This window comes from Dama dama, chromosome 22 (assembly GCF_033118175.1).
Source record: "Dama dama isolate Ldn47 chromosome 22, ASM3311817v1, whole genome shotgun sequence".
NCBI lineage: Eukaryota > Metazoa > Chordata > Mammalia > Artiodactyla > Cervidae > Dama > Dama dama.
In genome coordinates this window covers 12558740-12570610 of record NC_083702.1, presented here as the reverse complement: position 1 = coordinate 12570610, position 11871 = coordinate 12558740, and the positions used below count along the sequence as shown (strand labels likewise).

The following is an 11871-nucleotide window of genomic DNA, read 5'->3' as shown; positions in this document are numbered from 1 at the left end:
TATTTTCCCTAGTAAAAAGCAACAACTGCGTCAAGTTCTAAGGAGCTGCCTCAAGAAGTCCCATGCAAGAGGCATTTCTCCCCTTTGCACCAAGTTTACAAATGAAGACAAACCACTTAATACACCGTAATGATATTTACCATTACCACAGCAAACGAGAGAAGGGGATAGTCTCTAAAACAATGGAATTCGAACACTAAGACTTCAGTGGCCCCGACTGAACTGTGTTTTAAAATGCTGAAAAAAAAAAAAAAAATGCTGATAATCTGCTAGCTTCATGAAACCTAACAACCCCTGGTTTTAAACTTTTTTGTATACCTACAGGGTAGCTTTTGATTAAAAACATTTTAAAAATAGTGTAACTGTTCTACGTAAAAGATAAATCGCTCTGGATTGTACAGCCAGACTTCTCTCTCTTAAGTGGAGCTCATTCAGCTAGCTTTGGGCATTTGCTAGGAAACGAAGCGCTAACGAATCTTCCGTCCGACTGCTTCCAACCGCTGCTTTTCCAATGCGGCCGCGCGGCCCGTGCGCTCCGGAGCCGGTCCGCGGTGGGCTCGGGGCCGGAGCTGGAGCCTGGACGGAGCACACGCGCGCTCGGAGCGGTTGCGCACGTTTCAGCGCTTCCCGCTCCTACCGTTGGGCTTAAGACTTTCAACCGCCGTCTGGGCCCGGCTTCCTGCTCCGTCGGGTGCCCCCTGGTGCTCATCACCTGCACCATCTTGAGTGGCGGCTGCGCGGAGCAAGGGGTCCAGGGAGACTGAGGATGCTTTCGAGAAAGCCGCACGTCCAAAGCCGGGGTGTCGATCACACGGGCACACTCAGGCACCTCCAGAGGAAGAGGGAGGCTGTTTTTACTAAGCACCAAGAGAGACAGGAGCACATTAAGTTTCATCCAAGTCAACTCAGCTCCCTCAAGTTTGTGGTAAAAGCCGCATAGATACGTAGACCTCGTTTCTTCTCGAAGCCACCCCCTCCCGAGCGCTGTGCGCTTTTTCCGGGCGAAGTTCGCTGTGACCCTTGACTGCAGTGGGGCGGCCCGTCTCTGCGAGTCAGAGGATCTGTCCTGGGCTTCGAGCCCAGGATGCGGCCTTAAGTGCCGTGGAAGGAAGCTTCCCCCCTCCCCCAGCCAATCAGTGTTATGCACAAAGTCTGTGGCCCGAGCGGAGGGGTCCGGCACCACCCGGCTCTCCGTCCACGCTCCGGTCGCGACACCGTATTTAAATAGGAACAGCAGCTCGTTTTCCATCCATAGCAGTCCCAAGAGCTCGCTTTCGCCTCAGCAGAGCATGGTGGGAGCCTCTCCCCTCTTTCTGAGTCCTTCTCCTGTTTTCTCTTCCCTTCTTCCACAATTAATGCCTAAGTCATGCTTTTCCTAGCTAGCGCCCACTAAAGGATGAGGCTTAGCGACCCGCGGTGACGCTCCCATCCGCCTTCCAGAAGAGGCGGTTTGAAAAGGAACTACAGCTCCCGTGGGGCCTCAGGCTAAGCCACCGCAGGGCATCACGGGAGTCGTAGGCGCCTTCCTGCTCAGTCCCCTTCATTACTCAAGGTGTTAACTACAAGTCCCAGAGGGTCTCGGGGCGAGACAGCCTGCGCGAGAGCCCCGAGAGCGGAGTGGGGGTGGGGCGCCCCGGGCGGCGGGGGGCGGGGCACGAGCGGGCTGTGTGGAGGCTTCAGATTCCCGGCGCCATTTAGCGCGGAGTTTCGCCGGCGGACGCGGCTCTTCTTCCGCGGCCTCTCTGCACTTATCTCCGTGACAGAAGGCGCCCGACCGGGTGACTGGCCTTACTTCTCCCGGCCCTCCTCGGCCCGGAGGAGCACCGGGCTCGGGCCCTCCCCTACCGGCTCTCCCTCCGTTAGCCCCCGGCCCCGGCCCGGAGAGGAAGGGGTCCGCCCGGCCCGGGGCGGGCGGTGAGGCCCGGGGCCGGGGGCCGCTCCTCCGTGTCGCGCTTCGGCCCCTCGCGTCGGGCAATGGGCGGCCTCTGAGGCCGTCCAGCAGGGCGGAGAGGAGGAGCGGCCTCCCGCCTGGCCGCGAGCCCCAGCGCGGCCTCGTCCGCCTCCGCGCCGAGCGGCCGCCGCTCGGGGGTCCAACCCGCCCCGGGCCGCGGCGGTGGAGAGCCGGCCGCCGCCTCCTTGACTCGGTGCGGGCCGCCGCGCCGCCCCCATGACCGCGCGCCCTCGGCGCTCCCGCCCGCCCGTCCGCCGCTTGCCGCACGATGGGTGCGGGCCGTGAGGCGCCAGCCCCCGTGCCTCCGCCCCGCCGCCGCCCCCGACAAGCGCGCCTCGAGAGCCGCAGCGGCCGCCGCAGCCGGGCCCGCGGGCCCGCCTCCCGCTCGGGCCGCCGAGTCAGTGCCGAGTGAGGGGCCGTCGCCCCGGGCCGGCCCCCTTCTTCCTCGAACTCGAGCCGCCCGCCTCGCTCCCGTTCCCACCATGTCTGGCGGCGCCGCCGACCAGCAGAGCAGCGCGCCGGGCTCGCTGTTCCTCTCGCCGCCGGCGCCTGCCCCCAAGAATGGCTCCAGCTCGGACTCCTCGGTGGGGGAGAAACTGGGCGCCGCGGCGGCCGACGCCGCAGCCGGACGGACGGAGGAGTACCGGCGTCGCCGCCATACCATGGACAAGGACAGCCGGGGGGCGGCCGCGACCACCACCACGGAGCACCGCTTCTTCCGCCGCAGCGTCATCTGCGACTCCAACGCTACGGCGCTGGAGCTGCCCGGCCTCCCTTTGCCGCTGCCCCAGCCCGGCGCGGCTGCAGTGGTCCCGCAGCGGAGCCCCCCGGAGCCCCCGCGCGAGGAGACCTTGACCCCCGCTGCCGCCGCCCAGGTGGCCCAGCAGCCACCCGCCGCCGCCGCCGCCCCCGAAGAGCCGGTCGCCGCGGGCCCGGCCACCTCTTCGGCCCCGGGTAGCGCGGGCAAAGACCGCCAGGCTGTCCAGCCCGGCCCCGTGGGGAGCCGAGAGGAGCCTCCGTCGTCTAGAAGTGGCAGCGGCGGCGGCAGCGCCAAGGAGCCCCAGGAGGAACGGAGCCAGCAGCAGGATGACATCGAGGAGCTGGAGACCAAGGCCGTGGGCATGTCCAACGACGGCCGCTTTCTCAAGTTTGACATCGAGATTGGCAGGGGCTCCTTTAAGACGGTCTACAAGGGTCTGGACACCGAGACCACCGTGGAGGTCGCTTGGTGTGAGCTGCAGGTATACCCCCACCTTTCTCTTACAGTGCTGTGGGTCCCACATTTGGTTCGGCCACTTGGCCGAATTCTCCCTTTACGTGTCTTCCTCTTAACTGTTCCCTGCGAGTGGGGGGGGAGGCCAACTTTCGAAAGAGTCACCAGGATTTGGGGTGTTGGGACAGGTGAGGCGTTAGTATTTGTAGCCAGAGATTCGCTTCTAGGGAAGGAGTGGTGAAAGTCATCCGGATACCAGCGCTTTGCCTCCTCGTCATTGTTTTAGCGTCTGGCAGGAAACGAAAAGAGCGGGGAAGTTTTTGAGTTCGGAAAGTACAGTCCTCCTGCCTTGTGTTCATCAGAGGTCTGCAGCGATGAGCTGCTCGTGTGTTCGATGCCTGTTTCCATTCCTGAGAACAGGCTGTCTTTTTAAATTAAGAACGACCTTGTTCACGAATGACCTTTTCGACGTATCTTAGTTGGTGGTCTCACCGGCATCTAATAAACTAAAAAAGGCTTCCTTCCCTGAATAGTTTGAGACTAGAGAGTTACAGTTGGGTGTTTGATATCGTTCCACCTAACGATGTTGAAGCAAGTTTTTGATAGCCGTGAGCTGACGTTGTTATTAAAACTAGTGTGTCTTTAGCCCACTCAGCTGTACTGTGGGTAATACAGGAGCTTGTGTAAAATTGTATGTGTGCTTTGAGAATTGTAATATCATTATCATTGTTTTAATCTTGTGAAAGATTTTTAAGCTAAACTTTCTCAAGGGTACAAAGGAGTGACAAAGGCTTCAATTTTAACCTCTAGGAGATTTTCATGGTGTAAATTAATGGTGTGTCATCCTGGTTGACAAGGATATAACGGGGTTTGGGCTACTTGTTGCTTGATCTGTAGCAGCTTGACTGAAGTTGTCCTCACATAGGTTATTGGAAGAAGCGGAATTGAACTGAATGAAAAAAACCGCTGATATTATATGTGAAAAATGCCAGTATCCATATTCTTCTGGTAAAGGAAATGAACCAAGCTGAAATAGGATATGAAAATACCTGAGTGATCTAGGAATTTATCTATTATCCGTGAACCAATATGTTAACCTTTAACCTTTTGAATGTCACCTTCCAAATGACCAAGGTCATATCAAGTGTGAAGGAAAATTAACATGTGGAAGGAAGTAAACTTAAAAAACTGATAAGTTTTTTAGGAATATAATTTCTTAAGTTTTATAGTTAGTGATACAGAACTTCTAAAGGCATTGTGAAATAAAAACTACTCAATTTTGTAGTGTTTTAGAGTTGGGAAGGTGGTAGACTTTTTTTTAATTGTCAAATTATAACTTTATTCCTTGGTCATTCTCACTTAGAAATTTAGGTCTGATTTGTTTTGGTTTACAGGCAGAGTTTCAGTTACAAGCAAACAAACACCTGTTACTTTTTTAATACCTAAGGTGCTTATTGCTACTGATCCTGGATTGTATTTTTTATAGTTTCATATTTGAATAGGTGCTTTTTAATAATTTTTTCCCCTCAATTAGTTACCTTACTCTCAAGACTAGACCCAAGTAAGTGTTGAGCACTTTATGGATTAATTTTGTTAGTTTCAATTTTTAACTTTTAAGACTTCTCAGAATGTGTATTTTTTTTTGTCACCTGGAATCTTCAGATAGTTTATTATCTTGAAACTAATGATACAGTAGGGGAAAAAACCTCAATTTGTCTAATGTCACAATAATTTTGTCTGAGCTTCTCATTTTTTTCCTGGAACTCATGACTTTATGATTTTTGTTCTCTAGGCATGGTCATGGTTAAACAAAAGAATATCTTCTATGTGTACCATTGCCATATTATTTTTATGCTAGTTTGGAATTTGGCTGGAGAACCAAATGAAAATGCATTGAGTGGTACCCTGCTTTGGAACCTTCCTTATATGATCCTACTTCTACAGTTTTTCATTTTTGTTTTTAAAATGTGATTATCTTAGTCCCAAGATCTTTTATAGCAGTAGTTGGACAGTATTTATGATGTTTTGGCCAAAACACTTGCCTAACAACCTACTCAGTAGGTTAGTGTTTGAGTTATTGTCTTTGGATCTAAATTAAAGGACAAGCCAAAGGATTACTAAATCATTGGGGGAAAAAACACTTTTTCCACTAAATGTATACTTACTACAAATTTTTCTGTAGGAAGATTGGAGGAATATTGTGTTAAGTTGTTGACTTAAAAATATCATGTATTTATAAAACTGGAAGAAATCTTAGGCTATTCTGCCCAGCTTCTTATTTGATAAATGAAGAACCTGAGGTTATAGAGTTACTTGTAAATGACTTGCTTCGGTTGATAAGGAATAAAATTAACTGGTTAGGATCTAATAATTTGAGAAATGTTAAAGTATTTGTAGTCTAGTAGATGGTTAATTAGTAAATCTCAAATCAAGCAGTCCTGTTTTGATGTGGAAGTTACTGTCAGATTTTTGGAGAAATCTGATCCTGTAACCCTGGCAGATTCCAGACTTATGATATGGGTAGTGATTTTATCACTTCAAATGGAGAAATAAATAGGCTTTTGGGGATGAAGGATGGGTGAGTGTGGTATGCAAGTCAAATTTGTTTCCATCAAGCCTATTTTTAGAGTCACAATAGCCATAGTTATCTGTTAAAACAAATACTGACTCTTAATATGTGGGTAGTACTTTGATACTACAGGATCTTAAGTGATAACAGAGGTTTATTAAGATGCATATTTCCTTACCTGATTTTACTAGGCAGGTGATGTGCCTTAATATTACTTCTCTTTTGGCTTGATCAGAAAATGTTGTTACTGCTGGACTTTACAGAATTTACATTGCCTATTTTAGGGAGGGTTTGTTTTTTGTTTTAAAGAAACATAGTATAGTTGCTTTAATAAAACATAATTTGCGATTCAAGAATGATTCATTTACTTTAAGCACTTTTCTGCCCATGCTGCTTCTAAATACAGAGTTCATTGGATATATTGATAAGATCGTTTCCAGATCTGCATGAAAGAAGTCAAATCATAAATTTTGATTAAACTCCAAAATACTTAGTGTGTACTTTTTTCTGGCTTTTAGCAAGTTAAGGCTCATGTCTCATCATGAGTATATGATATCAGTGTTTTATGACAAGTTTTTCAATGGTGTAGAAAATTGTTGTGGTTCTGTGATTAAGAAACCATAACTTATTCTTTGTTCTTAATTCATTGAATACTGTTATTCCTGTTTTGAATAGTGAGGATTTTTCTTACCTTAACTTTTTAAATTTGTTCCACATTCCTTGGTTTTTAGGAATCTACTAACTTTTAGTCTCAGAAACTAAATTTCAGAGAATAGTCTTCGGAGTCTTTGTTTTTAAGTTCTCAGAGCCACTGATCTGTTGGAGCATGAGCAAAATTCAGGTAGCTCAAGGGTAGCTGCTGTGCAAATTAAAGAATGATCGGTGACTTGTTTGAAGGAATCCTTTGTCCCTTCTCAACAGGCAGAATAAGAATTAAAGACAGGATAATTTTGACTAGGTAAGAGTTAATTTAAAATACATGTATATTTATTGTTTTAAGAGTAACCTTTGTACAGGAGAAAGTTATATTTAGTTTTTTTTTTTTTTTTTTTAATATAGTTCTTTGTCTTAGGGGCTTAAATATTTTCCATTTTTCTTTTTTACCTTTTTTCAGACCCTTAGTATCACAATTGCTTGTAGTGTAAGAACATGGAAAGAGAGATTGTTTTTGTGTAAAACAAATTGGGAATCTATTGTTGCCTGGTGACTGAGTTCATTTCTTGACATTCAGATTCTAGTGCAAGATCCTGGTTGTTTAAAGTCATCTTGGTTAATCCCTGTGGAAACATTCAACTAAAACTGGGCTCTCATTTTCAGAAATCAACCTAAGTGTGTTGTTTGTGTTTCCTGATAAGTTAGTGTTTTAGATAAAGCTGTAAAAGCTGCAAGAATGGTTATGTTCAAAGTATAATTTCTGAAAATGTTCATATACTGTGAAAAATTCACAATAATTGGTTAGTGGGTTTTGCTCTGCCAGTTCTTTATATTTACTTATTGTTCACATTTTGCATTTTGTTTGGTCCCGTATTAAAAATCAAGTGTGCAGGATTAGGTGAGACTTAGCATGACCTGCACTTGGATTTGGAAAAGGCACTCTTTTTCTGCAGTGTAACACAGTGATTAAGAACTAAGGAAAGCATGACTTTCCATTCAAATCCTGGCTCAGCTAATGATTGTGTATGTAACCTTGGATAAACTTCTGTGTTAGTTCCTTACCTGTAAAGTGAAATGTAATGAGTGCCTATTTTACAGAGTTGTTGTGATGATTAAATGAATTAGTATATATAAAAAACCTTTAGGACCGAGCATGGCACATACATATTAATTGTGATGATGCAGCATCTTTTTTTAGGCTGCCTTTTTGAGGGTACTGATGAAAATTTCGATTTGTTTACATTTATACCTGAAAAATATAGCAAAACTCCTTTCTTACAGGAGAAATGTTGGAATTGAACGTGGCGTCATCAGTGTTTTCACATCCTTTAGCTTTACCTGTCCTCTGCCTAACTTCCTCTTGCTAATTTCATAACTTGTTGCTCCCAAATGGCAGTCTTTCTGAATGACTAGTTTCCAGAATTTGCTGAGATCTTTGCTCTTGGGATCATTCTTACAGTTTTCTTCACATTGATTAAAAATCATTTACATTCTTTGTCTACTCCATTAGTCTTTGAGCTAGACATAAGTAGATGCTCCATATACTTTGGTAAGTACTAAATTTTTTCTGTTATTAAGTTAGAAATAGTTGTAGATCTCAGGAGTTTTTCATCCATATTCCTTGCCTTTCATTGGTCCACAGCAGATTCTCTAATCTTGTATCTTGAGATTTCACTCTGGTATAATACAACACATATAGCAGAAACCAGCTCTGAGGCAGAAAACTTGGGTTCTGTGTTACCCAATTATCTAATCCTGAGTAAGGAATTTAACTCTGTAAGAGTGATTTATTAGCAACATGTCTTACTGACTTCACAGGATTGCTGAGGAGCAACTGAAATACTATGTGAAGGTACTTTGAAAAATGTAAAGTATGATACTTCAAAGAAAAATCCATTTCGAAGGCTATTATCTTTTGTTACAGATGAATTATTTTAAACTTCGTAGTTAATTGGGTTTTAGGAGCATTTTGTTCAGTTTAAGGGTTTTATTAAATCTTAAGACAGCTTTTAGACTGAAGAGCAGCTTTTGGACTGAGAAGAAATTGCCAGAAGCTTTTCTTAAGAGTGTTTTTGCTTGGAAGAGGATTATACCTTTGACAACTGGCAGGCTTAATTTTGTGTGTGGCTCTAAAAAGATTAGTTATTGATATGTTCTACAGGAGAGAAGAAACTTTAGTATTTGCTTGGTTTTGTGGTTGACTTGATTGTAGAAAATCTCTACGTTAATTTGTATTAGTTTAGCTTTTCAGGTGGGCTTTCATAAAGAATTTAGTTTTTGATGTTCTGAGTTGAGTCTTGGCATTGTAAGATTGACATATTAAATGTGCTGTGCTAAATTAATGTGCTTAATGATTTTTAGAAAATCATCAGATAAGCTTTGTCATCACAAACAAATACAGTTTTCCTTGAAATTTAAGAAGTATTAAGAAATTAAGATTTTAAGAATAATTTAAGAAAATATTTGGAAGTCTGCTTGGTATAATCGTATTCAGATTAGTTTAAAAAATCCACTGTTTTTGTAGATGCCTTTTGTGCAGCTAGGTTGCAGTTTCTCAGACACAGATGATCTGTATTTTGGTCATTATGTACCTGGTGAATGGTGTTGAGTTAATGGAGCACTAATATATAAGCCAAACAGTGATAAGTGAAATGAAGTAGTGAAGCACATCATTACTGTTGTGCACATTGTCTCTATTAGTTGATAGAAGTAAACATGTTGTTTGAGGTAATGATAGGATTCTCTTCATGGCTAATGGTTTTGAGCCAGACAACATGATGTGCAGTCACCCTCCATATCTGCAGGTTCTGCATTCACAGATTCAACTAATTATAGATGGAAAATATACTGGAAAAGAGAAATACCAAAAAGTTCCAAAAAGCAAAAGTTGAATTTTCTGCACTTGTAGCAACTGTGTGTATTATATCGTGTTTACAACTCTTTATGTAGTGTTCGCATTGTGTTAGGTATTACAAGTGATCTAGAGATGATTTAAAGTATATGGAATATGTGTATAGATTAAATGCAAGTAATGCACCATTCTATAGATGGGACTTGTGCATCTGTGGATTTTGTTGTCCATGGGGTGGAGGCTGGGGAGCGTCCCTGGAACCAGCCCCCTGAGGACCTTGAGGGGTGACTGTATTCATCTCTGTGGATTTTCTCTCTGCTTGGACTGGGTTAGGGTCTAAGCATCCTGGGTTGTGGTAGACTTGGGAAATGCAACATAACATCTCTTTAACATACTAAAGAGTTCCTAGACATTATCGTATTTACATGCTCTTTGAACTTTCCACACACCCTTCCCACACAAATACTCAGTTGTAGGCAGTGGAGAGAATTTGAAGCAGAGAAGTAGATTTGCATAAAATTAATTGTGGAGAATTATTTAAGGAGTACGAATATGTAGGGTTTAGTTTTATGTATGAATGTGAGATTTCTAGGGCCTGAACTAAGACAGTAGAAGAGGAGTGGAATTTTTAAATATTTAGTAGAGAAAATGAGGGCAGGGTTTATTGATGAAGTGGAATTTGGAGGAAAAATGAAGCGCAGGTGAGAGGGTGGGAATAGAAAATGGTACTGTCAACTGAGGGAGGGAATAGGAAAGAATGGAGGGTTGGCCTTTGAGGGGAAGGGTGTGGAGATGTATTCAGTTGACATGATGAGTGTGAGGTGCTTGTGATACCTCCAGGAGGAAGTTCAACCAGGCCACTGGATACATTCCTGAAGCTCAAAAGAATGGATCTGAGGTAGAAATAGAGGCTGTCTGTATTAGTCATAGCTGAAATAATGGAAGTAAATGCAGTTATCTAAGGAAAGGATATATATGAAGAGAAACAGAGGAAAAGACAGGGAAGAATAATGGGCCTACGACAAAATAGGAATAATTAAAGGGTGGGTAAAGGAAAAAGGAGCCCAGGGAGACTAAACAAAACAGCAGGAGAACAGAACAGAAAGAATAAAATTTCCAGGAAGGAATATAGCAGAGAAGTCCAATTAGCATAGTAGTAGTTGTGGAGAGTGGATGTTAGGAAATGTAGGGAAAAAGTGTGGAGATAAATTTAGGCTGTTGAAATTGTTTATTGTTTTTGGCTATCAAGTCATTCACAATATTCTGGATGGTACCTAAATGAGAGGGGAGGTTGCATAAGGGGGGCGCACATAAGTATCTCTAAGTCTCTGGTAATGTCCAATAAAGTTCTTTATCCATAAAGCCTTATGTGGCTATTTAAATTTCAGTTCGGTCGCTCAGTTGTGTCGGACTCTTTGTGACCCCATGAACCGCAGCAAGCCAGGCCTCCCTGTCCATCACCAACTCCCGGGGTTTACCCAAACTCATATCCATTGAGTCGGCGATGCCATCCAACCATCTCATCCTCCTCTGTCGTCCCCTTCTCCTCCTGCCCTCAATCTTTCCCAGCATCAGGGTCTTTTCAAATGAGTCAGCTCTTTGCATCAGGTGGCCAAAGTATTGGAGTTTCAGCTTCAACATTAAATTTAAACTAATTAAAATGAAACAAAAACTTTAAACTTAATCCTTCAGTTTTACTGGCCATATTTCAAGTGCTCAAAGCCATATGTGGCTACCATTTTGGATGGCACATATAGAACATTTCTATCATGGCAGAAAAAATTGTGGGTTAAGTTGTGCTTTAAAAAGCAAAATAGCTTTATTGAGATACAATTCACAGCACAAAGAATATACAGTGTGATGCTTTTATAACTGAAGTTATACATTTTAAAAAGCTGTATTCTATTAATAAAACAGTATTAACTTTTTTGGAAAAGATACACAAAGATTCCATACAGATTACCACAGATTCACATACACATGCAGAATTAACAATAACTAATGTTATGTCACATTCGCTCTAGATATTTGGTGATCTTACAGTTTCAGAAGATTGCAGTGAGTTTAAAGAGTGGCTGAGGAAGACAGGCGTGGCCGCCCACTCCAGTATTGTTGCCTGGGAAAAATCCCATGAACAGAGGAGCCTGGTGGGGCATGGTCCATGGGGTCGCAAAGAGCTGGACATGAATGAAGTGACTGAGCACGCAGGCGCGAGGGAGGTTAAGAAGTAGAGACGAGAAGAGTAGGCTATTTCTTTAGACAAGTTTGAACAAACATGGGGCAAGAAAGATTTGGTAAGTAGAAGGCATGATCGTGGAGAACACAATAGATGAGCAGGGAAAGCTCTTTAAAAGTTAAAGCATTGAAATATAATATTTTGTCTGCTTTCTCTGCCTTAGAACAGATGAGAGTCTGTTCTAAGCCAGTTACTGTTTTAGTTTTGGTTATTCTTTATGGATAAATTCAATCCAAAATAGTTTTCATACTTCATATGCAACTTACTGTAATACTCAATTGTTGGGTGTGATGTGCTGATTCTTAAAACAGCTCATTTCTCTCTATAGTTAGTCGCTGGCATTAATGCTGCATTTGCGTGTTAATCTGGTGATACAGACTTTATTAGTGGGGCATCT

The 11871-nt window shown here is 43.8% G+C and overlaps 1 protein-coding gene across 13 annotated transcripts in view; it reads left to right on the top strand.

The window, feature by feature from the left end:
- The first annotated feature begins 2335 nt into the window (after positions 1 to 2335).
- The window catches only part of WNK1 (WNK lysine deficient protein kinase 1), a 128693-nt gene continuing 119157 nt past the window's right edge, over positions 2336 to 11871 (top strand). For 4 of the 13 annotated variants that reach the window (XM_061124659.1, XM_061124657.1, XM_061124660.1 and 1 more), the window contains exon 1: positions 2340 to 3192. In XM_061124659.1, coding sequence (XP_060980642.1) covers positions 2434 to 3192 — 759 coding nt within the window. In that variant the 5' untranslated portion in view covers positions 2340 to 2433. Of the gene's footprint in view, positions 3193 to 11871 lie in introns of all 13 variants that reach the window. The other 9 variants (XM_061124656.1, XM_061124658.1, XM_061124654.1 and 6 more) reach the window with 4 other exon arrangements.